The sequence below is a fragment of the Phyllopteryx taeniolatus genome, chromosome 1 (genome assembly GCF_024500385.1).
Source record: "Phyllopteryx taeniolatus isolate TA_2022b chromosome 1, UOR_Ptae_1.2, whole genome shotgun sequence".
Taxonomy (NCBI): Eukaryota; Metazoa; Chordata; class Actinopteri; order Syngnathiformes; family Syngnathidae; genus Phyllopteryx; species Phyllopteryx taeniolatus.
Window position 1 is genome coordinate 23,667,323 of NC_084502.1, and position 25,999 is coordinate 23,693,321.

The window sequence follows — 25,999 nt, forward strand, 5'->3', positions numbered from 1 at the left end:
TTAATAGTCCATCCATCCATTTTCTACACCGCTTATCCTCACAAGGGTCGCGTGTATGCAGGAGCCTATCCCAGCTAACTGCGGTTGAGATGCAGGGTACACCTTGGACTGATCGCCAGCCAATCGCAGGGCACATATAAATAAACAAAAAAAACAGTCGCACTCACATTCGCACCTAGGGGCAATTTAGAGTCTTCAATTAACCTACCACGCAAGTTTTTGGGATGTGGGAGGAAACCGGATTACCTGGAGAAAACCCAAGCAGGCACAGGAAGAACATGCAAACTCCACACAGGCGAGGCCAGATTTGAACCCTGGTCATCAGTACTGTAAGGCAAATTTTCTAACCAGTTGTCCACCATGCCGCCGCCATAATAACAATAATAATAATAATAATAATGCATGCAATTTATATTGCACCTTTTCAAGGCATTGTCTTTGAGGCCATAGAGCAGTCACATTTGAAAAGTAATGTGAATAACCACCCAGCCATCAATTTTCTATATTGCTTTTCTTCATTGGGTCACAGGTGTGCCGGAGCCTATCTCAGCTGACTTTGGGGAGAAGCAGAGTACACGGTGGACTGGAACCCAGCCAATCGCAGTGTGAACAACCACATACACAAATATCAGATATAAACAAAAAAAATTTGGGATTATCAACACCTGAAGTGTGAACGTTTAACAAAGGAACAAAAAGCCTGGCGTTTTAAAAAATGTTTAGGTTTTTACTCACAAAAACACTGATGTACTGAAAGGCCAAGGTGTCAAAATTTGTATCTGTCTCAGAACAGTCGTGTGTAACTCGGCCCTGACATTCTTTAGTATGCAACTGCAATTTGGGCACATTGTGTTAGGTATGCGCTCTCTAAACTAGTGAGACACATGAATGTTTAGATAAGGATGCCCCCAGTGTGGCTCAGAGGCTCGATGGATAAAGAAGGAAGACTTCATAAGATTTGGACAAAAATGCTTAAATAGATCACAAATTCCTTTTAATTCGGTAAATGGCTCAAACCATGAGTCTGGTGCTGCTCTGAGATATGAGGATCAAAAGAGATTAACCCATGGCACTTTAACAGTCGGGGGTGCGAGAGGGGAGTTTCTGTGGAGCACAACAAACTACTTAGCCACCACAAAACATTCCAGCCTCTTCTCAGCTGCAATCCAGTAATGGATACTTCCTCAGCTCCTCAATTGGTCAAAATGTTTTCATACAATAATTTAATTCAGAAACACATTTACAAAGAGTAATCAATTATAATTAGTTCATTTTTTTCATTCTCATAAAATTTAATGTACTGTACCATTGATCTCTTTTGTTCTTTAATGCAGTGTCTCTTTCCTGTAATTTGAAGCTTTCCATTTTGTTTTTCTCCCCCCAAAATAGTCAATGATGAAATTCTGTGACAAACAGAATGTGCTCATCAGCAAAGGGAACAGACATACCACTGTAACTTTAGATCAGTGGAATGTACCCTAAATACAGCTTTAGCACACACATGCACAACAGATGAAAAACCTATACAAAGTCAGAATGCATTAACAAAACTTTTGAGATCTATGGTCAAATGATTTTTGTTCTGTTTATTATGTGCACACATGCGCTACATGAGGGAAGCTTTGCAGAACAGTGATCAAAACAAAGTTGATTAACTCCTTAAACAAATATTTATTTAACCTGATGGAATACATTTTTCAATTTCAAAACACACACTCAAAGTTAGTAATACTTGGTAAATCATGTACAAAAAAACATATTTTTAAGTATTTGATCAGGTTTAATGACTGGAAGTTCTAAGGTAAAGTAAAAAAATGCTTTCACCGGAATGATCATGCTGGCCGGCATAGTCAAAAATGTGCACTTTTTTTTTTAAGCAGTCACAAATATTTTGATTTGATCAGGTCTGATTACTTGAAAATTAGGTGGTAAAGCAGCCAGATAAAACCACAAATGCTTTGCTTAAGACAGACCCTGCACCGTGCGTTGTCCTTCATATTGTCAAGGCCCAGCGGGCTTTCACATTCAATTAGTTGATTGAGGCAAAATTCAAGCGGCACCAGCAGCAAACATGGAGAAGCTTGTGTCCAACAGACACACCACAGAAGTTGTGTTGTGGTGTCGGGAGGACAGAGGCCTTTGTCACAGGCAACTTACTGTGACAAGCCTATCTTCTAACCACACAAACAGACGAACACTGAAGTTGGCTTGTGTGTGCCATCCTGCTGCCTGCCAAATTGACCAATAAAACTACAATAGAGAGGCCAGTGACAGTAGAGAGAAGTGTCCTTTTATTGATCAAATTATTATTTCTTGGGTACACTGTGCCAACCCTACAACATAGTGCTCACAAAGACAACCAGACAGATTGTGACATTCCCGTGACATTATAATCACACGTCAACCCCCTCGCCAGTCAATAGGCCGAGCGCGCTAATCGTGTGTCCTGGATCACCAATTTCATGGTCTTCAAAAAGGGGGATGTGGGGGCAGGAATTGGTGGCATGACCCTCTGAACATGGGTGAGAGCTCCCTTTCCTCTCTGAGGATCCATGGATGGAGCAGGGGAGGATAGTGTCACAAGATGTGTGCTGAGGCCAGAGTGGATCCAGAGAGGATTAACATCCCCATCTACTGGTTAAAGGTGGTACATGTATTTCCAAGGGGTGAGGAAAGCATGGCCGTACCCTTGTGGCTTGTCTTTGGCATAGACCTGTCAGAAACATTTAGACGCACCAAAACAATGGCATATCTACATCGGCAGAAAAGTAAGAATCCCAATCACCATCAGAGGTGGCAGAAGACAAAGAGTACAGATTCAAGAAAAATGTTGGTAAACTACTACACTGGAGCTATTTGTGAGGATCTGACCTACAGGAATAGGAAGAACATTGTAGGAGTGCGGTACTGACATCATAGGAAAGTGACAATCATCAGGCTCACAAAATTAGAAGTTCTCTTTCTTCTATTTAAGCCCCGCTAGCGTGCACAGACACGACAGCTCGTCACATCAAATCATTCTTCATTTCAACCTATCAGAACCAGTCAGGCTGCACACTGATGATCTCATGGTTGTAAAACTGCATAAAGACAAAAGTGTAGCATTTTGTTTATACATGACACATAGCACAATACATCTTTTCTCAGAAGTTCAGACCCAATTTTTAAGTTGTGCAGCATAGTAGGACAAGAGTGATAAATACGGATGACTGGAGAAAAGAGGAAAAGTTGAGTATTTCTAAAGAGAAATCTAATTATAAAAAAAAGAGTACTTCTTACTTTTTAGGACCTTTTTTAAAAGACAACTTTGATTTTTTTAAAATAGCTCAGCCCAAAAGGTGTGTAACTGAAATTAGTCCCCTCTCAAACATAACCAACTTACTATTTAAGATTCTGCCCATTCTGATCTATAAAATGCAAAAATAAATAAATAAATAAGTAAAATAACAAAAATAACAAATAAAAAATTCAAATTTGAAACATTCTTAATAAATAGAATATGGCAGTGTTGTTAATTGTGTCTGTGTATTCTTAAGATCTTTAAATGCCATCAGAGAAGGGAAATGTTATGTGGCCCTCACAGGAAAAACTTTGGGGACCCCTGCTCTAGACAGTATACAGGAAGTCCTCGATTTACGAACGAGTTCCGTTCCTACGGTGGCGACGTAACACGAATTTCCGCGTAAGTCGGATTTCACCGTTAAAGTCTAAATTTACGGCGAAATACTTCTGTTAAGGGTATTGTCCCACATGATTGTGACAGCAAGCTCAGTGTGTGTGGGCGTGTGCGTCGATGTGTGAGTGAGATGGGACTGCGCAGGCGTCGTCCGGCGGGACTGTGAAGGAGGAAGGAGTGCGCGCCGGTGCGAGTGTGTACAGTAGCAAGTGTAGTGACGGCGACCGGGGAAGAGTAGCGATTAGCGGAGGACCCGTTGACGTTGAATGTGCAGAGGAGCTAATAAAGCCATTAAAGCAGCAAATCGGTGCTTCGTGCCTTTATGGTTGCCGCCACCCAGCTCAGCTGTGCAACGAGAGAAGGGAGTTCTCTCCTGCGTCTCCCGACCACGATCAGGTGATCATAGCGGGAAAGGTTAACACTTCGTATAAAGAAACTAAAATACATTAAAATAACAAAATAAGATGCTGTACTTACCATTACTGCTGAGAGTGTGAAAAAAGGCACACAAACACAGACAAGCACTATGCACTAGCTAAGTAGAAACACTATGGTGCTGGGACAAAATGGCGGACGAGGCACGGGCGTCGTAAAGTCGAAACGTCGTAGGTCGAGTAAGTCGTAACTCGAGGACTTCCCGTATAGCACTATCCAAAATTTAACTGTCACAGAATCCACAGAGAACCTACAAAAAAAAAATATCTACTAAAAAAAAAAATATATAAAAAATAAATAAATAAATAAAATTAAATAAATAAAAATAAGTAAGAGGGGTAATGAGTAATCAGGGAGAAATGTGCCATAAATATTCATAGCTAAAAACAACAGTAAGGCAAGAAGACAAATCTTGTGGCGATGATGGGAGAACCAACACATTTAAACAGGTCCAAAAAGAATGGCAGGACTAAGAACAGCAAAACACAGGGTGGTGTGTTACACCAAAGGGGCAGAGTTGGCCAGCAGCTCAGCAACAGAGACACACCTGTTCCAACATTTTCTCTCGACCTTAACACAAAAAGAAATGTCGATGCCCTGTCTCTCCATTTAACTCACTTCCCATTTTCTAATTGCGGTGATACTTAAAACCACTTTCGACTGCGAAAAGGAAGTTTTGAGACAGACAACATGAACAAGGACAACTCAAAAGAGGAGACATGTCAGCAACATTCTGTTACCAAGTCGTGTTTGGGCTTTGGGGACAACCAAAGAGCGCTTCACTCTTTCCATTCCTTCCATTAGATTGCAGGCAGCCAGAACCACCCATAAAAAGAATCCAGGTTATATTTATTGCAGAGCTAGTGCAATAAATACAATGTGGATTGCTCTGAAGTTCATGGCAGCTACGATGCACGCAGTCAACTATGATTCTAATCAAAGAGAAAGCAAAATACCGGTGCCAAGAGAACTGCTGCCGAAAACAAATGCAATATTCATGTTAATCACAGCATTAACAAGACATTGACAGTCTTGACAATAGGGCAATGATAGGGAAACCTAGATGTTGAATAATTGTTGGGCGATCCAGAGGGCATGGTTGCTTTTACGGGGTGCCAGGCTGTTTCACTCCTGATCGACACTTGTGCCAGACGTAACGCTTCACTTTAAAAAACAGAACGACACAAACACAAATGGCTAAAGTTTAATCGCAAAGATAGAAGGTGTATATAATAGTTGAAAAGTGCATCCTGCAGAGAACTGTGAAGAGAGCGAATTGGCTAGTCCTTAAAGATGCTTCAAGATTCCATTTTGGACAAAAGGTTAAAACATTTTATTCATGCAGAAAAAAACAATATATACACAAAGAATTTTAATTTCATTTTTAACTAGACAACATTTTTTTTTTAATGTTATATTTTTGAAGATGTGATGTGCTGTTTAGTTTTAAGATGATTTATTTTAAAATGATTATGGGTTTCGTTTTTTTTGTTACCCTAATTTATTAGCGCTCACTATCACTAGTTTAGATTCCACAGATAAAGCCACAATCTCAGGACACCATACACTAAGAAACAATGAAATGCCATTAGCATTTTGCTTTCATTATTTTTTAAACAAAACCAGATAATTGACACATTAATTAATAGCCCTTACTATTTTTGCCACTCTCTCAGAAAAACCTTGTTGGAGGAAGGCAATTAACCTAAAAAAAAACAAAAATTATAATAATGAAAAAATATATATATAATATATATTTAGAAAATCCCTAATAAATGTAATTTTACTCTAAGTCCAATAAAAGTAAAATGTGTAATACATTCTTGGTGTCATATTCTATTAAACTGCTATTACAGACTTGATGGAACAATTAGTCACTTCCTTATTAATAAAGTATACTATTAGTGTACATGTTTGCTTTCCTGCAATAAAACATTCCAATGCTTTCAGACAAGTACTGGTAGATTGTTGCACATATAGAACTTCTGTTCATTGATTGAAAAACAGTCAGCCCCTTAATATATTGAAGTAGGCTGTTTACGGCGGCCCCGCCTCTGTGGAGTTTGCATGTTCTCCTCGTGCCTGCGTGGGTTTTCTACGGGTACTCCGGTTTCCTCCCACATCCCCAAAAACATGCATGGTAGGTTGATTGAAGACTCTAAATTGTGTGAATGTGAGTGCGAATGGTTGTTTGTGTATGTGTGCCCTGTGATTAGCTGGCGACCTGTTCAGGGTGTACCCCGCCTCTCGCCCAAAGATAGCTGGGATAGGCCCCAGGACGCCCGCGACCCTAGTGAGGATAAGCGGTACAAAAAAATGGATGGATGGATAGGCTGATTACATTAAACAACTGGTATAAAGTGCATTGACGTCTGAAGCATAACTTCATAATTTACATTCCAACATTTATTCGAAGTGACAAAGGGGCATTTTGTCAACTTTTGCTTTTTCCACAATGCAGTCTTCGTCCAATCTATATAAATTACACCCAGGAAGTGAGTACAAGAGCAAATTATTTTAATATTATTTATGCATGTTTGATTCTAAAGGGGGCTACCAAGACAAACAAGGAATTACTTGATTAGACCAACTTCGGTTAACAAAGAAAGAAATATGATATTGGTGGCTAAGCCAATTGAATGTCAACATGATTTAAATGTTCACTCTTAATTCGGATACCTACAGAGTAAATCATACGCATACTTTATTTTATTTTTCACAAAGCTCATCTATATCGTATCCTTAACAGGAAATATGGTTATTGAATTAAAATCATGCCCAAAAGGCAGTATTATGATTTACATAATTAGACTGGGCAGCCTTTTCAGAAGTGAGGTTTACAAAATGCACTGAATGAAAGCCAGCATTTGGAGAAAATATCTGGCACTTTGTGGGTGCTGCCTACAAAGTAGCAGATAATAACTTAGGTGAATGCAGATGAAATGGGGGGTAACCCGAAGGGTCAATTACAAATAATTTCTTTGATTTCAAAAGCAGGAGAGCCTAAAACACATTTTAATAGAGTGCTTAAATCACAGGGCAATCACATTTTTCCCCCCTGTTTTCCACACTAGTTACATATGAGGAAAAAGCAGCGGCAGCATTGTTTTGGTATGGTGTCAGCTTTTAACACACACATCCCCAACATGGGAGAAGTTACTGGAGACAGACAGAGAGATTGAGAAGGGGAGAATTATGGCACAGTTGGATGGGTGGATGTTCAATCAAACTCAGATGACATCACCAAAAAAGTGAGAAATATGCTGACAAATCAAAAGGTCTCAGTACCTGAATTACCATAGTCATTTACCTATTAAAGTGAGGATGCTTCCTGTCAATCAACCGCTTTAACATTCGCATTTTGCGGCGGAAAGCAGGCGTAATTGCTTCTCATACTAATCAACACAACTTGTGTAATTATGCTTTGAAAGTGACATTGGAGGCTGAGAACGATGTGAGCAGTCTTGACAGCGGAGACATCTCCAATTCATCAGGAGATTTCCGACCTCGCTGCAAGGAGACAAGCCACTCTCCGACCAAGTCGCTCACTCTAGCAGTTTGCAACCATAAAAACAGAGAAACAATGATAAATCAAGCGGAAGTAATTACAAAGCAGAAGAGGGAGTGAAGCTCATCTTGGTGAGGCCACTTTTCCCACAGTACTATAGCAAAATGACTATTGCAATAAAAACCAGTGTCATATTTCTGTAATTTCTCAAATAAACACACTATGACAGTTCACCAAGATGCGGCAGAATGTGAAATTACAGCATTGTTACCAGACTGTTTAAGTTCCTAATCTTGCTGAGACAAAACACAACAAACACATTCCTGTGCCTACATTACAATGCATTGAATTTGGCTTAATCACAGACTTAACAGATGGTTGCCAAACAGAACTTTGTGTAAAAGTAGCTTTGACAAAAACCTTTTTTCTAGGCTACATCTGTAACTAGTCACAATGTGGCCCAGCCAGCAAGGTCAAAGACAGGTCAAAAATAACTGCTCAAACCAAAGAGCCACAGAAGATGACACAATCCACACAATATATGTGTTGACACAAAGTGACAACAGCTTCAATACAGTGAACTTTTCAGTGAATTAAAGGATCCTCAATTTTCTCACTAAAAAAAGACAAGATAAAAGGCTGTGTTGGCAAAGCAGATCCAAGTCCAGATCTGCACAAGCAGAAACCACAAAATAGATCAAATTCATAAACTGGGCTGGAATCATCTGGGCTCATCATTTTGAATGATGCGGGTGGAACCAACAGAAAGGAGTTGCCAACATCAAAAAGAAGACAACTGGTAATTCTGGCACACTATTAGGGGAATAAGCAAAATGATTTCATCTGCAAATAGAGACAAAGAATAGATTTATGGCTTTATAAAAAGAAGTTCTTGGAAAAATACAAAATCCTTGTCTGTGTCACTCCTTCATTCAATGCCTTCAAACTTGAGCTCATGTCATGCCTCTTTTGCCATTTTATAAGAGAAGTGCATTGTTGAACATGAAAAAGAAAGCCTTAAAAGGAAAAGCGTGTGTGATTCTACCCCTGCATTCAACCCTAATGAGTCAAAAAGTGTGACCTGCACTTAAACAAGAAGTCCGAGCCAGAAGCTGTAAACTCATTTTCCCCCATTGAAGGCACCAACGTCGGCAGCAAGATGTGCTTTGAGCATGCACGATAAATCTGACGTGAAATCATAATCATAAAAGCAATTAGCTGACCCTGTGCCACTCGTCCTTGGACATGACAGTGAGAATTCATTCAGAGTCCTCTAAGGATGGTAGCTGCGGGGTTGAGTGAAGTGGGGTTGAGTGGGGAGGGCTAGTGCAACACAGCAACAATAAAATGGTGGGCCCTTCCTGTATCATTAACCACTGAAACAAGCGGCGCATGCGGCAGCAAGACTGTTGTCTGGCAAAAACAACTTTTACACTTTTCTAAAGAGAGACTAGGCTCATACAGAGCTGTAATCTGAAATACTAAATCAGAAGCTAGTCAATCTAAGGTCACAGGTAAACCCATTTATGCAACTTGGGTGTCAGAAATCATGCACATTTGCTCACTTTCACTTTCACACCCAGTAATTAGAGGCCGAACCACTGCCTGCCACCTAGTGACCATCTTCCTCAATAATCATGAAATATCTGTGAGCCTCTTGCCCCCACTCGGACCATAACTCTCCTTTACGACAGACAACTCCAATAAAGGATTACAATTACAATTAAAGTAATGAGCAAAGAGGAAAAAGGAAAGAACTCTGAAGGTTCCCTTGACTAACTAAATGGGAGCCTAGTTTCCTGACAGAATTGAGTTAACAAAAGCAGAATCATTAGTGACTCCCAAATAATTAATTTGGAGAGTGTTGGAACTTGCAAGCCCTAAAATTTGAAATAATAGATATTAAAAAGTGATGAATGAGAAATATAAATTGTCAAAGATGGGAAGAACTTGCATGGTATTTTTTGCAACAATTCTTTTGACACATCAGAAAATTTGAAGAAAATTCGAATTAGAGCTGTGTTTCTAACATGCTCCAGAGGCAGTGGAAATTTTGCATTGCATTTTGTGGGGCAGTGAGCTACCAGATCCATCAGATGGCACTGTGGTGAAGAAAAGTTGCTTCTTTGCAGTACACAGTTTATATTAAATACAGCGTAGAAATACAAAAATAAAGTGAATGTGTTTAAATAAAGAGAACCCTAATAATACTGCTTTAGAAGAAATTACCTTGTCTGACTGGGTTCCTAATGCCTCTCCCTGTCCTTTCTCTACTGTGTAGATCAGCCGAAGCAATGAGAGTATGGTGGGTAAATGCCTTTTTTTTTTTTTTTAACTGAGCTTGAGCAGAAGACCCCTGCAAATACTGCCTGCAACAGGTGACCAGGCAAGAAAATTAAATTTTGTCAAATTACGATGGAGCACCGATATTTTAAATTATTGTGAAGTTTTAGAAAGACTCACAAATGTATATTTTTCTGCACATGTAGACAAGGTTATTGGTACTCTTCCGTTAAAGAAAAAAAGTCCACATTGGTCACTTTTTCGCAAGTGACATCAGCTTAGCATGTTCATCAGCATGTTTACGGGTGCAAAAATGAAGCACACATAGAACACAATGCTGTACCTACTGTAAAACATGGATGAGGTTCGGTTGTGTTATGGGGCTACTTTGCTACACAATTAATGTATGACTGTAGAATAAAATCTTAAAACTATCAAAGCATCCTGGAGCAAAATTGCGCTGCCCAGTGTTAGACAGCTCATTCTAAACCAAACATCATAGGTTCTCCAAAAGGATAGAGACCCAAAACACAGCTTACAAACAACCAAGAACAAAACATTGGTTTTATTTTGTAGAGCCCTGATCTATAAAGCCTGTTGAATCTGTGGAAGGAGCTGAGTCTGCATGACTTCAAAACCGAGACAGCTGGAGCAGTTTGCTCCTGAGGAGGGGGACAAAATACCTGTCGACAGGTGCACAAGTCTCTCTGAGTTAAGTTCAGGGACCATCATTTTTGTCCTGGCCAGTTTTCTATATTTATGCATTTGTGATCATTCTGTTGGACCACAATTAAAAAGCCTGTCTGAATTTCATTTGTTAATTTGCAATATACTGTATTTTCTTTTTTAGTAAAAGTATTTTAGTGATCATTCTGTGTTTGTCTTTCTTTAACGGAAATGTACGAAAAGATTTGTTTCCCTGTGTTTGTGGTATGGTATATTGATGTTGCACAGGAAATTTTAATAATAAAAAGGCCAGCAAACGCTAAGAGAGTGTACTCTCGTGTAGAGAGTACTGTGAATTGCTAGGTGTCCCACCAATACACACAAAGACCATTGTCCAAAGGGAAGCTTTCTGAAGGGAGAAAAAAGAACTGTGTCACAACTGTGAGAGTGACCTCAGACTTAGCGATATCACTACTATGTTACATTTATGTTAGACAATTGCATCAATTTAAAAAAAATTAAAAATCTTTTTTCAGGGCGGACACATGAGGAACATCTGCATGCCTGCATGGCTTGTGGGGGGAAAGCCGTAAACTATTGTGATGTCGAAAAACTTCAGTCAAAAGGGGACAGTACCAACAGTAGTGCCTTGATGTTTGTGGCTGTACTGATTACTGCTGGCACACACAACCCCTGCCAACCAGCCAGGTGCCCCCGCACTGCCAGCTCCTGTGCTTAACACACAACCTCTGTAGTATGACGGCAGCTGCGGAAGGGCGACAGAAATTTGGAGACTGCTGAGCTGCAACAGATCACTTCAAAGCAGCTTATTTAACGCTCGCTAAATTTTTCATCATAGTCTCTAAATATCCTGGGGAAGAGGAGCTTTTGAAGTTGTAGCGAGAGTGGGGATGTTGCTACAATCCTTTGTCCTACTCTAAAAATACATTTTAAAAATGTAACATAGGCTACGCAGTTTATATTACACAGGGTTCAAACATCACAATAAAATCTTCATAAGCTATACAGACATGTTTTACACAATACCAATACTGACAGCACCTGTAAAATAAGCTAACCATTGTTTGTATGATTATGTAAAAACAATAACATTACATTTCGCCAAATGTGAAGGTGTTTGGTGTTACAGATGTATCTCAAGTATCTTGTTGTGTATAAAAGAAGCAAACTACTTTCAAATAAAAACCCTCTACCTTAACATTTGTTAAAAAGTGATAATATGCATGATGAGACTGGAAAAAGGTATGAGGTTTTACGAGATTTACTAAGGTCACGCACGATGGTGGATTGTACAACTTTAGGTGCATTTATTTATTTTTTTCTTCAAATGTTGGTCAAATTCAGAATTGTATGACTTTATGAGCCTTCAACTTAAGTTTCAAGACAGTTTTACTGTGTTGTCACCACGGTAAACATTTAAGAAATAAATATTATAACAAAATAGTCTCTATTTTGTTATAATATTTATTTCTTAAATGTACTTTACAAATTACTCATGGAGATTTGGTGTCCCCCAAAATATGTACTCCCTCGTTGACTCATAATTAATTATCCATATATTTCATTTTGATTTCTGTTTATTGACATACATACAAATCTAATGAGTTAAATTAAAGAAAATTACATTCAAGATAATTTAATGGCATAAAACAAAACAGTCTAAACAAAACATACAAGCGCATAGACAGCACAAAGGCGTGAGGCAGAGCAGGCTGGGGTGAGTACTGGGCAAAGAGCAGTGCCAAAGGCAACGAGAGCGGCTGGCAGCGACTGGTACACCAGTCAACATCCTGGTAGTCCCAGTTTCTCCCTCTCTCTCTCTCTCTCTCTCTCTCACTCTCTCTCTCTCTCTCTCTCTCGCAAAGCAGGTTCAGCTCTGTACCTCTGGACTAAATGGTGGCCGAGGCTGTGGCAATGCCCCCACTCAACTGGACCCCTGTTACCACAAAGGAAAGCCCACATGGTGTAGTGTGCCAGGGCCTGCTGATTTGGGCGAGCTAAGTCAGAACCTCTTAACACACCCGGTGTCTGCAGTCTGACATGCACGTGCACATAAATGTTACAAAAATGTGTGTGTCTGTCTGTGTCTCTCTCTCTCTCTTTCCCTCCCTCACTCTCTTGCTCATTCGCTCAATGCCCTCCCAACCCTGCCAGCACTCCCTTTCCTCTCATCCAGATAAAATCCTTTCAGACACAAATTTCAATTATTCACCTCATCCAAATAATGCCATGTGACAAGAATTATCCCTACTGTAATAATCCACTTAACTGGGAAAGAGCAGCTCATCAAAAAGAGAAAGGAGAAAAGGGACTGCAAGTGAAAGCAGTGTTGTGCGTGCGCGTGCGTTGGTCTGCTTGTCAACCAGTCTCGAATGAAACCCTCCCAACATGAATTTCTCCCCTTTTTGAGGAGGCTGTCTTGAAGCGCAGTGGGATGATGAAATTGAAGTAAATTGAAAGAAAGCCTGAGAGAATGCTCCCACAATCAATAACCCCAGGATTAAATTAGCCTTGGCATGAAGGCATGATGTGGGGGGTTGGAGGGGATGTGAATGATGGTGAATGACATTGAGACATGTTGGTTAAACAATACACCACTCCTAACCTGGATGCTGTGGTGCGCCCATACAAGGACATTTAATGTACACTGAACTCTCTGTGATGTCGCCACTGAAAGCTGATGCGGCTTAAACTGTTGCCAACCTTGTATCCATCGCTTGCATTAGTAACTCTACGTACTGTCATCACTGTTTACATTGCTCAGTTGTGGGGATGCTACATTATTGAGAAGAGTTTTACTTTTCATCAAGAGTATTCAGCTGGTGCAACATTCAAGTTGAGAAATATGAAATACACTGGAAATATGTAATATTCATTTAAGTGTAAGGAGTGGGAGGTGCTGTGAAGAACATACTGCAGCAATTTTCTAAACAGATGGTGGAATTTTACCTTGACGGAAAAACCACAGGTAAATGGTGAAGGTTTTATGGAAAGGATTAATGGGGACATATTGAAAACTGACCATTTAATTTCTTGTATACAAAATAGTCCATTATAAGCATTCACGTCTGATAACCAGCACATACTTAAACGTTGGCCTGCTTCACGCACCACGAGTGGATCTGCACACGAACACAAATTATGTTTTTGCGTCATCTTTTTCAGGGTTGTTTTTTCTCTTCAGACGCTCTTTGAGCACAAATGGCCACTCGCCGAGTTGCGATTCCTTAACTCATCATGGTAACAGAAGACCTATTGTGGGTGAGCAGTGGCTCCTTTGCATGAGACAGAACTGCCCCACCAAAACAGTAATTTTAACAAGGTTAATAGTCGGGCTGTCGCTATAAAATATGTTTACAATCAATTCATCGAAAAATCTGGGGGAAAAATGTCATTTTGCATTAAAGCTTATTGCAAAATACTTTTTTTCCTGTTCCTGTTTAATAGACATTCTTGCTCATTCAGTACTGTGTAATGATTAAACAAAACCAAAATAAACAGCAATTTATAATTTGAGCGGAACTGATGCCGTACTCACTAACGTTTTTGAAATTCAGAGCTACTTCTTGGGTACTGTTTACTGCAAAGGGTTACTAGTTCGATAAAGACGTCTGAGGCTGCTTCAGGTTCAACTACATGTCAATTACAGGTTATTCATACTTCACTTGGAAATAACAGTTACTTTTGTAATAAACTGCTTATTATTATTTCAATAAATTGATTATGATTCAATTACTGGTTTGGTCCATATCATGTCAGAAATGGGTAAACATGTTCATCATTGTTTTCCAAAGTCAAAGCAGATGTTTGCAATTGTCTTATTTTGATTAAACAGAAAAGATAATCATTCTGCTTTCAAGAAGGACTACAGAAATGAGAGAATATGTATTTTTGAGAGGCTGAATTTAGAGAATTTGGACGTTTGGAATTGGAAGTAGATGTTAAGTGTTCTGTAATTCTTTATCCTTTATCTTAATCCTCTATCCCTGTATTTTGACTGAAAAATATCAGACCTTTTACCATATTAAGATGCCTGGGAACTGTACAATTGTGAAAAAAAAAATAAAAATTCTTTGAAAATTGCCATTATGCATCTCTTTAATAATTAAAAAATAAGGAAATATTTTCCTCAGTGGGGAGGCTGGGAGCTAAGACAAAGCCTTCAACATTGTTGAAAAAAAGATGCCCAAAAAGTTATTATAGTGAATAAAAATATAACTCTTAATCAAAAGTCAGCAAATTTTCATTCTTGCCAAACTGTGATTCATCTATTTAATTTTTCAAAAGTAACGCACACTAGAAATTTTAAGGTACATGATTGAGAATCATGACATGCTGCATAATTAACAGTATTACTCCAATCATTTATTAAAATGTATTCATTGCAGGGCGTTTTCCTGATTATACGAGATTAAATAAATGTATAATACTCTTCTCCTAATATGTGCTTGCATTACAGGAAGACAGTATACAAAATTCAAGATTCTAGTCCTCATTGCCTTATCAGTCAAGTTGTTTTCAATTAATTAAACGTTGACTCCTTACCAGTGCTTCTCTGGGGGAATCTGGTACATCATTACCAGGAGGAAGGACAACCTGAAAGGGTAAACAAAAAGCAGTTTTAGAGTGCCACCTGCTGGATGACAGATGAAGTGGATGTTTAACTTAGTCATGGTTCATGCCACTGAACTAAAGGAAACAAAGTACTGACTGCATGTCAAACATGGTCTTAGCACTGACTGAGTTACTCGATGTTTGTTAATAGTACAGTATATTATTTTGTGGCACGGTGAACGACTGGTTATAGCGTCTGCCTCACAGTTCTGAGGACCGGGCTTCAATTCCCGGCCCCGCCTGTGTGGAGTTTGCATGTTCTCCCCGTGCCTGCGTGGGTTTTCTCCGGGCACTCGGGCTTCCCCACATCCCAAAAACATGCATGGTAGGTTAATTGACAACTCTAAATTGCCCATAGGTGTGAATGTGAGTGGTTGTTTGTTTATATGTGCCCTGCGATTGGCTGGCAACCAGTTCAGGGTGTACCCCGCCTCCTGCCTGATGTTAGCTGGGATAGGCTCCAGCACGCCCGCGACCCTAGTGAAGAGAAGCGGCTCAGAAAATGGATGGATGGATGGATATTATTTTGCAACCTACAGTACTGACCAATGACTTGGTTGACAAACTAACAAAATGTCCATGATTAAAATTAAGCATGATCAAAATCAAGATTTAACCTTTTTCAGTACACACTATTGATAAATTAATTGATAAATTTAACGGAATCAAAATTATATTATTACTTCATCAAATTAAAAGATTTTGCCTTTGTAATAACAGAAAGGGTGGGCGGTTAAACCATATTAATTTGAGTTTCTGAGGACAATTTTTTTATTTATTTTTTTTAATCGATTATTTAGCGGCTTCTGCTGTTCAAAGCAAATCCCTACTGACGTGCACTGCTTACCTAACAGTAGCAGCATAGAAATGAATTAGTTTACAAAAAGAAGTCAGTGTTGAGAACTTAGTGATTTGGTCACTATATTGAGTGGCTTTTCTGACCCCCTCTGGCGACATGTTTTCAAAAACTACAGTTACATTTCGGTGGACGACTGGTTAGCACATCTGCCTCACAGTTCTGAGAACCGGGGTTCAAATCCCGGCCTCGCCTGTGTGGAGTTTGCATGTTCTCCCCATGCCTGCATGGGCTTTCTCCGGGCACTCCTGTTTCTTCCCACATCCCCAAAACCTGTGTGGTAGGTTAATTGAAGACTCTAAATTGACCACAGGTGTAAATGTGAGTGCGAATGGTTGTTTGCTTATATGTGCCCTGCGATTGGCTGGCGACCAGTAGAGGGTGTACCCCGCCTCCCGCCCGATGTTAGCTGGGATAGGCTCCAGCACGCCCGCGACCCTAGTGAGGAGAAGCGGCTCAGAAAATTGATGGATAGTTAAATTTCCACTAAGAAACAGACAACATGAGTGGAATCATTTCTACATTGTTTTGCGTATGACAAGAAAGCAGCCCAGCTGAATGCAATCACAGAGTCAATTGGTTTGAACACTGTCAAAGAACTGTCAAAGACATGGAGCTCATCTGCACGTTGCAAAAGCAGGGCTTTATTGACATGTCGGAAACTTCTGACTCCAGGTTTGTGCTTACAAGCCGCAAATATTTTGGCAAGATGGCCTTGCCTCACCTGTGCAACTCTACATGACAAAAGACCATGAGAATGCATCATGGGGCGCGGTTTTACTTTTACTCTTACATGGACCAGCTAAGCCATGCAGTTTGACGGTTCATCTTATGATGTTAAATTGTTGCATTTATTAAGGATTGTATTTACATTTTTATTAAAACGGATTTTTTTTCCCCAAGAGAAAGCACTTATTTTCATCTATCTAGCTATATATCTAACTAACTACCGATCTAAAAAGAAAAAAAAATTCCAAGTTAAGAAAAAAACAGTTTCAAAGCTTGCTTGGAATCAGGAGAAAAGGCAAAAAGCAAATGTTTGGAATATTGTCAATATTATTTGCTTTTTTGAAATAAAAGATGGAAACTAAATTCAAGGGATGCATTGTTTTATCAAAACACATTTTACACTAAGAAGAAAACTAACTGTCAGGATAGCTATCCGTTGTCTATAGCAGTGATTCTTAACTGGAACATATGTATGCGACAGGAAATGTTACTCACTTGTGTTCTAGTCACAAGTTTACTCTCGAAGCAAATACAGTGCAAATACAGAAGCAAATCCCAGCCAATAGTTAGCAGGCATCAAGGTGAGCAATATGCTTTTGGTGGTATGTCAAACTCATTTGAAACAGCGTTTAAAAATGTCATTTACTGTACATGCGTTTACAGAGGCTATTTCTAAATTTAAAAAAAAAATCTTTATTGTTCTCATTCTATAAAAGTGGGTCAACAGTATTTTTACTAGGGACTGATAGCCTGCGGCATGTCTTCAAGGGGTTCAGTTACTGTACCGCCAATATTTTACTGCGCCACAAAATGTACGTGTGCAAGTGTTTAATTATCATAAGTGCCCGTGTTACTTGTTTTAATCAACAGCGTTCGTAAGCTATTAAACTAAAAAGTCACAAAGTAAGCATAGTCGTTCACCTTGCCATCCTGACCATGTCAGCATATTAACTCCACATCAACTCAGTCCATGACACACACCTTTGCTCTCATTTTAAATAATATAACAAGGCTAATAATAAACAATATAATGAGTAAGACTGGTGCGATGACATTTATGAGTTCGGGCCACCATTTGGATTGGAAAGTACGTCAGTTCAGTCAGCAACGAAACTTTTGAACGCTTTCAACAAGAGCTACCGAGCATCACTAGCTAGCTATTATGCTAACAATCCCCGGATGAAAACAGCCAGATGGTACCAATGTAATTGACATTGAAATAACAATGTTCACGCTACAGGAGTGCATGTCGTGTATGGACATTAACAGGCTAGTGACATTATTTGATAAATGTTGACCTGTGCTGGTTGCTCAGCCTTGTCCGTGGATGCCATCTTCCTGTTAACAGCGAAGGCTGCTCGATGTTTGATTGTTTCTGCCTGAGCTCAAAGTGCACTCTCACTGACCTGAGCTCAGCTAATAGTAACATTATATTTAATTGACTCGCTAAAATTAAATCGTTCTTATTTTAAAATAAAATATGTTTTAAAGCCAAAGTTTAAACATATCGTTCTTTTGTGAAATATTGTAGTTTGGGGAAAGTACTGTGTGCGCCATTTTGTAGTGCGGGTCAGAAAAAAAGTACTACATATCCCAGAGTTCGTAGCGACAACGCTGTTCCTGTATTCGAAACTGCCAACTACAAGAGCTGTCTCCAGTTGTCTTATTAACAATAATAGTTGTATCTTTTTGCGCATAATGGCGGATCGAAAGCCGTGTAAGGTGTGCAGCTTTACACGCCAGAAGTCATATGGCTTGGTTGTTCCTTCGCTTGAGGAGTTGAAGGTAAAAGGTGAGATGATACACATTTTAAACACAACTTTGTTGATGCTTAGCTGGAGAAAATAACCGGTGTAATGCCTGTGCACAAACACCAAGAGTAAAATCGAATCTAATTTTAGAACGGCATATATGAATTAGGCTGTTTTCTGTATTCATCTATTTGATTTCAACCTCAGTTGAAGGTACAGAAAGGTAATGAATTCTGTATTGAAGTGTTACTAAACAGTCGTCTCAAACACTGCTTTAGTGGCAATTTAATCTTATCTCACATGATCAAGAGCTGGGGTTTCGTCTAGCAACATTTCTAACGTGCTGAAACTCGCAGGAGTGAACGTGAAACGAGTCAAGAAGATGCCTCTCCTCTGTCTACTCATTCCTTAAATGCAATTCACCACCAGGCGTTGGCCAAAAGCTTTGCTGGAGTTCTCGACCTGTACTTTGTACTTTTACATGTACTTTGAGGGGGTGTCAGCTCAATGTTATGTTTTTAAAGAGCCAAGCCACCTCTTTTGTGAAGTCACATATTTGTTTCTATGTGCCCTGCGATTGGCTGGCAACCAGTTCAGGGTGTAACCCGCCTCTCGCCCAAAGGTAGCTGGGACAGGCTGCAGCACGCCCATGACCCTAGTGAGGATAAACGCTATGGAAAATTAATGAATGTAATTCCATATTACTTATTTCAGTGTTGTAATTAATTTTCATACAGTATAGTGTATGGTCGCTGTCCAATTAAAAGAATCTACTGTATCTTTATTTAATTTGTTTATGTGGAACACAACAAACACATTTTATTTGTGAAATTTGGAGATACCTGCTTTTTGTTGGACAGCAACAGTATACTTATTGTGTTACCACATACTGTATATATTAGGATGTATCAAAGACGGTTTTGCTCCAATATATCGATGATCGCATAATCTTTGTATTGTGATGTTAGCCTTTTCCTTGGAAAAGTAAATTACGTTCATCTTCAGCATTGCTGAATAACGTATTGTATTATATTTAAAACTAAAGGTCTTTGTAACTAATGTATGACACAACAATATACATTTGGAGATTCTTGTCATTGTACACTGACATCTTCATGAAGTTGTATCACTAATTTTATTCCATTTAAATTCACAATTTTCTGCATAAAAACAAATATACTGCATAATAGTGTAGTAGCAACTGCACTGAAAGGAAAACAACACAGAAGGAATTTTAAGACATTCTCTTCATGTTAAAATTACTGTATTTTTTTTTGCAAATAAACAACACAAGCTTGTTAGTGTATGTTAAATAGTATGTCCACAACTTAGTGAAGCACATAAAGGCATTATTGAGCTGAACTGGTCATTGGTCTTGTAATATCGTCAAACTTTGATGATTTCAGGAAGTGAGTTTCTTGGTTTCACACCACATGACCCAGTCACAGTGGTCTTAGAAGACGATGGGACAATCGTCGAGGACGAGGCCTACTTTTGGTGTTTACCCTTAAACACAAAGTTCATGCTGCTGCATGACAAGGAGACATGGTCACCGCTTCGCAGGGGTGAGAATATTTAATTCTGCAAAATATATATTTATATTTTATATGTACAGTATATGTTGTTGTTGTTGTTTTTTATAGCGTCCTGTGCACCTCGTTATGCTTTCCATTGTAGTTGATGGTGGCACAGCGTGGATGGCGAGGGATTCCATGATACTTGAGAGCGACGTTCTGGACACAGCCCGTGTTGCTGCACCATGGTGGGGCTTGGCTTTGCAGCTGAAACAGGACCTGGCCAGCGTCATTCTCATGTCTGAGGAAGACTTACAGGTGCCAGAGTTAGTCCAGTTTCTCACTGTGTATTTTTGTTCAATGAGGAAGTAAAATCATTTTATGTTAGGTATCTATAAAAGCCAATAGGCCTACAAACACTGCCTTCCATTATTTGTCATCTAAATGACTACTTTGTGTAAAATCAGTGTCACGTGTTGTTCCAGAGCTTGGTGGATGTCCCCTGCCCTGAGCTAGCTTCTGCTCTCGGCTTCCAAGAAAAGAAGACTGAGAACCTTCAGGAAACACTGCAGAGGGTTTTGGACCGTCGTGAGGAGGAGAGGCAATCGAAAGAGTTGCTCCAACTCTTCCTCAAAGCAGTAGAGAAAGAAGACGGACAGCCGCAGCAGGAGACCAGGCGACCCAGTGAGGGAGGTATGTTGAAAATTGCACATTTTTAAATGTATCTCTTAACACGCACAACTGGGCAGCACAATGGCGTAGTGGTAAACTCACTTGCCACACGGTCTCGTTCTAATCTTGGCTGAGGGCTACCTGTCTGGGGTTTGCATGCTCTCCCCATACTTGCATTGGTTTTTAACAGGTACTCCAGCTTCCTCCCACTTGTCTAGTTTAAGAATAGAATAAAATTTGTGTGTGGATGGTTGGTTTATATATGTCCTGTGATAGGCTTGCAGTTAATTACTAATTATTATTATTCCATCCATTTTCCTTTTAGCGCTTATCCTCACTGGTGACGCAGGCTGTTGCAGCTTATCCCAGCTATCTTCGGGCGGGAGGCGGGGTATATCCTGAACCGGTCGCCAGCCAATCACAGGGCACAGATAAACAAACAACCATTCGCACTCACATTCACACCTATGGACAATTTAAAGTATTTAACCAACCTACCACGCATGTTTTTGGGATGTGGGCGGAAACCGGAGTGCCCGTAGAAAACCCACCCAGGCACAGGGAGAACATGCAAACTCCACACAGGCGGGACCGGGATTTGAACCCCTGTCCCCAGAGCTGTTAACCAGTCAACTACCGTGCCGGCATTATTATTATTATTGTCGGTGACCAACGGGTTAGCAGATCTGCCTCGCAGTTCTGAGGACCCGGGTTCAAATCCGGCTTCGCCTGTGTGGAGTTTGCATGTTCTCCCTGTGCCTGCGTGGGTTTTTCTCCGGGTACTCCAGTTTCTTCCCACATTCCAAAAACATACACGGTAGGTTAATTGAAGACTGTAAATTGCCCATAGGTGTGAATGTGCGTGCGAATGGTTGTTTGTCCATGTGTGCCCTGGAATTGCCTGGCTACCAGTTCAGGGTGTACCCCGCCTCTCGCCCTAAGTCGGCTGGGATAGGCGCCAGCACGCCCATGACCCTTGTGAGGATAAGTGATACGGAAAAGAGATGGATGGATGATTATTATTAAGTTATCAGCATCAAAGTTGCTTTGTTAGATAGGTCATGCCTTTAGCCACTAGATGGAAATATTGTCACAGTTGAATATTTTGAACTCCTTGAAGAAGTTGTCTTTCAGAATCAGAATCCTCTTTATTTGCCAACTTTGTCAAAAACACACGAGGAATTCGTCTCCGGTAGTTGGAGCTGCTCTAGTACAATAGACAGCCATTTTTACAAAAAATACTTTTGAGACATAAAAACACACTACGGAGAGTCACTTCGCCTCTAGCAATTTAATGGTAAGAGGAAAGAAGCTTTTGGAATGTCAGCTGGTTTTAGTTTGCATTGTTCTATAGCGTTTACCTGAGGGAAGGAGCTGGAAGAGGTGGTGACCAGGATGTGGAGGGTCCAAGAGGATTTTGCATGTTCTTGTCTTAGTTGTGGGAGTGTGCAAGTCCTCAAGGATTCACCAAAGAACGTCAGACCAACTATTTCTTCTCCTAATGTGGCAATGACTGTAGGTTTGGATGCGCCTGATGGGATGGAGGTGGATCAAGCATCTGGATTCATTTCCAGGACTTTGATGGTCCTGAAAGGCAAGACAAGCCCAGAGACCAGACTCTCCACTGAAGATCTCCAGGTAACGCACACGGTCCTCACATTAAACACTACTTTGCACTTTCTTGAGCAAATGCAAGCAATGTGTATTTACACAGCACAACAATGAAGCGCTTTATAACTCAACAGCTCATTATTCTTCCTTCATATTCTGACACAAGGAACTCATTGATTATACCTTAATTAAAGAGATTAAAGACATGCACATTCTGTCCATGTAGTGACATTGCCAGATTTCAGGTAAGTAACTGAATTCATTTAATTTCCAGTCTAAAATGTCCATGATCGTTAACAATGTAGTAGTCTTAACTTTAAACAACTTGAATCAGCTCTTTTCTGCCAACAGGGGGTCTGATTGTAAAGCGCATTAAATTGTGTACAAAATGTCGTTTAATAATACTAATTGCACAATTCACTTACAATGAATGTTGTGGTTGAGGTTGAACACACTCTTGTACTATAATGGAAGCGAAATAATCCTCCTTAGAGTAAAATTATCGCCATCATATTTGGATAATTTTTTTTTTTTTTTACCTTTCTGAATTGTCATACAAGTCTAAATAAGTTAATACAGTTCATATTAAGATGTTAAAAACAACACTCAAGCCTTGAAACCCATTGTTGATGTTGGTTCTTCACAATAATGACACTTTTCAATTGTCAAAAAGTGATACTACGAGGTGCGAGTTGTGGTAGCTGGTCAGCTGTGGTTCCAAGCAGACACTACCGATATATTTTGGGTAGCGTAAACCACTTCTAGTCACTCACTGGGCAAGCAGGTTCATCATTGTCACATCCTTAACAAGTTTGCACAAGTTTAGTATTAAGAAAAAAAATCTTCATTCCTCTCCTTCACGTTTTTTTGTTAGCGTCTCTCACACTGAATCAATTCATGACTGAGACTGCAATGACTGAGGTAGGTAGGTAGTAGGTCACTTGTGTAGTGAAAAGTGGACTACCCCAAACTGAGGTATCTAGGGCTAGCTGGCTAGCTGGACAGCTGTGGCAAACCAAGAAGGTCCAGTGTTGCCGAAAAAGGGATTTCTGTTTCTTAAAACGCAAAACGAGCATCAAATACATACTTTTAGGGCTGCTTGTACTGAGCTTTCGTAAGATACGCTCAAATACTGACATCATTCAGAAAGCCAGTCAGAACTCCTGACTTTAGATTCTTGTTTTTCTACAAAATGTTTGCCGAATTATGGATTTTACAACTTCAGGAGCACCCACCTTGAGAGGTTGCGTTGTGTTGTTTTGTTGATGCATTTTGAGAAACATGAGGCTCTTTCTGTGTTAAGATGGTGGTGGCAAAAGGGCTGGAAGCTATGCAGCAGGTGCTACGCTGGGACAAAGTCAGGACGTCGACGCTGCTTCAAGACTGCGAGTCCGAGCTAAAGCGACGTCTTCAACAGGTTCAGGCCGCACAGTCGATGAGGGGCAACGCGCCACAGGGGGACAGCAGCCAGCCGCCTAATGAAAAGAACAGCGAGGAGAGCGAAGGAACACCACCTCAAAGGGGGAATTAGTCTGGTACCTTACCTGAGCACAGACTCATAAGAGACTACGGTGACCGCCTCAGGGCCAGCAAAATGATTTCATACTGGGTTACAGATACTATTCCTTACTGCTGGATCTCATATAAATGTAAGCAAAGTTGATGTTTGTAGCATTTGGCACGACTTTCATCCATCCATCCATCCATTTTCTGAGTCGCTTCTCCTCACTGGGGTCGTGGGCGTGCTGGAGCCTATCCCAGCTATCATCGGGCAGGAGGCGGGGTACACCCTGAACTGGTTGCCAGCCAATCGCAGGGTACATACAAACAAACAACCATTCGCACTCACAGTCACACCTACGGGCAATTGAGTGTCTCCAATTAATGCATGTTTTTGGGATGTGGGAGGAAACCGGAGTGCCCGGAGAAAACCCATGCAGGCACAGGGAGAACATGCAAACTCCACACAGGCGGGGCTGGGGATTGAACCCGGATCCTCAGAACTGTGAGGCTGACGCTCTAACCAGTCGTCCGCCGCACGACTTTCAAACCACTTTTAACCACTTTAGTAACATACATATTTTTGGATTGTGGGTGGAAGATGTCGTACCAAGAGGAAAACCCACGCACGCACTGGGAGAACATACAAACACCATACAGGAGGGCCTGAGCCAAGATTCAAACATAGAACTTTGACTTTGAGGCAGACATGTAACACTGTACTGGGCGATTCCGATCAACTTCAATGTAGCAATTTGTGGTTTTGTAGTAATCAGAGCTTGGGCAGGTGTGGTGACTCCTGTGTCGCTGGTTTTATTTCCAAGTAATGACTTTTTCTTGTCACTCAAATTTCACATGGGTTTCTGTGCTGGCTGTGAGCAACAGTATTTCTAAAATATATAGTATGCAAATAGTGACTATATATTTGTATAAAGCCATGACCTTGCTTGAGATGGCGTTATAATCGAGTGCACTGACTAATTTATCATTTTCCTAATAAAGAGTTAGACAAGATGTTCTTCATTTCTTATGTCCAAGCTTCATTACACACGCCTAGCCAACAATCGGGAATAACAAAGATGCCGCTTCATCTTTCAGCTACTGTATGTCAAGCCAGCGTGAAGCCGTATACCATTATGAAACTTTGGTAATGGTTTGACAGACACATGATGCAGGTACATGTGAGTCATGTAAGACATGATCATCTCTCCAGTGAAGACACATGACAGTGCATTTGATTTTTCACAATGGTGGGCCTCACGTGCACTGAGAGGTCACTACGAGCTTGTTAAGTATTTAAATATGTGTGACGTATACAGCATGGTCAAATAGGACTTAAGCCGGCATTCACTTCCCTTTCATTCTGATAAACCCTGCTAGAATTGCTAATGTTTGCATTTGTATTTTGCATATTATTGCAAACAAGAACATTTATCCAATCTTTTATATGGTGGAACACCCAAAAAGTCCAACCAAAATCCTGTGAAAAAAATATGCTTCAAAAAGTCAAAACAGAACTTGGGGGTTCAAGCCATCATTGGTGATTTCACATGAGACCACTGGAGGCACTGATGGCATTGAGGAAAAGTGTTATGATAGCTATATAACTGGACATGGAACTTAGTGTGAAATAAGAAAGGTGTGAATACCTTTTATAAATATTAAATAATATCACTAGGATTTATCCATTCCTGGAATACCTACAGTATAAAACACCACAATGTGAAAGTATCGCTCTGTAAACACTTGTTCCCTACAAGGGGTGACTAGTTTACTTTTATTTTACTAGTTTTATTTGACAATGTAACTTCTCTTTATACACCTATGCTAGTTAAAAATCTCAAAATGCTGCTTAATACTGTGGATCTCAACTGTTGTCACTCGGAAACCTGCATTTTCCTATTGTCCCTAAGTCACGATCCGCTCTTACAGAAGTTAAGAACAATTTTAAAACGTGTTGTTTAAAAATAACATTTGAAAACATATTTGTACACCTAACTAGCGGCTTCCATGTTCAATGTGCCTTTCAGAGAACAATATTTAGAAACTGAGGACAAACATGACATCTTTATGAACAAAAATGAATTTACTGTAGAAAGAAAAAAAAAACACCCACAAATGTTCACTTATAATTCTAATCTCTGCACTGATATATTTTTTTTA

General features: G+C 40.0%; 2 protein-coding genes across 3 annotated transcripts in view; one reads left to right on the forward strand and one right to left on the reverse strand.

Annotated features, from left to right (window-relative positions):
- Positions 1–18,221, reverse strand: part of pex14 (peroxisomal biogenesis factor 14) — an 84,231-nt gene extending 66,010 nt beyond the window's left edge. The window contains exons 1-2 of one of the 2 annotated variants that reach the window (XM_061782105.1): positions 18,087–18,221; positions 15,135–15,185 (exon numbers count right to left, since the gene is read on the reverse strand). In XM_061782105.1, the coding sequence (XP_061638089.1) occupies positions 15,135–15,185; positions 18,087–18,122 (87 nt within the window). In that variant the 5' untranslated portion in view covers positions 18,123–18,221. The remainder of the gene's footprint in view (positions 1–15,134; positions 15,186–18,086) is intronic. The other variant, XM_061782096.1, reaches the window with a different exon arrangement.
- A 174-nt stretch (positions 18,222–18,395) lies between these two features.
- Positions 18,396–24,850, forward strand: dffa (DNA fragmentation factor, alpha polypeptide). The gene is made up of 6 exons (XM_061782116.1): positions 18,396–18,580; positions 19,946–20,104; positions 20,217–20,371; positions 20,539–20,746; positions 22,245–22,363; positions 23,640–24,850. Exons 1-6 carry the CDS (start codon positions 18,487–18,489, stop codon positions 23,865–23,867), a joined length of 963 nt encoding a protein of 320 aa, XP_061638100.1. The 5' UTR covers positions 18,396–18,486; the 3' UTR covers positions 23,868–24,850.
- Positions 24,851–25,999: the final 1,149 nt, after the last annotated feature.

What these genes read in the sequence shown, in the direction of transcription:
- dffa (XM_061782116.1), top strand. Translation starts at nt 18,487, where the DNA reads ATGGCGGATCGAAAGCCGTGTAAGGTGTGCAGCTTTACACGCCAGAAG. An exon ending in TGAGGAGTTGAAGGTAAAAG is followed by an intron (nt 18,581 to 19,945) that starts GTGAGATGATAC and finishes TGATGATTTCAG; the next exon opens with GAAGTGAGTTTCTTGGTTTC. An exon ending in CAGGCGACCCAGTGAGGGAG is followed by an intron (nt 20,747 to 22,244) that starts GTATGTTGAAAA and finishes CAATGACTGTAG; the next exon opens with GTTTGGATGCGCCTGATGGG.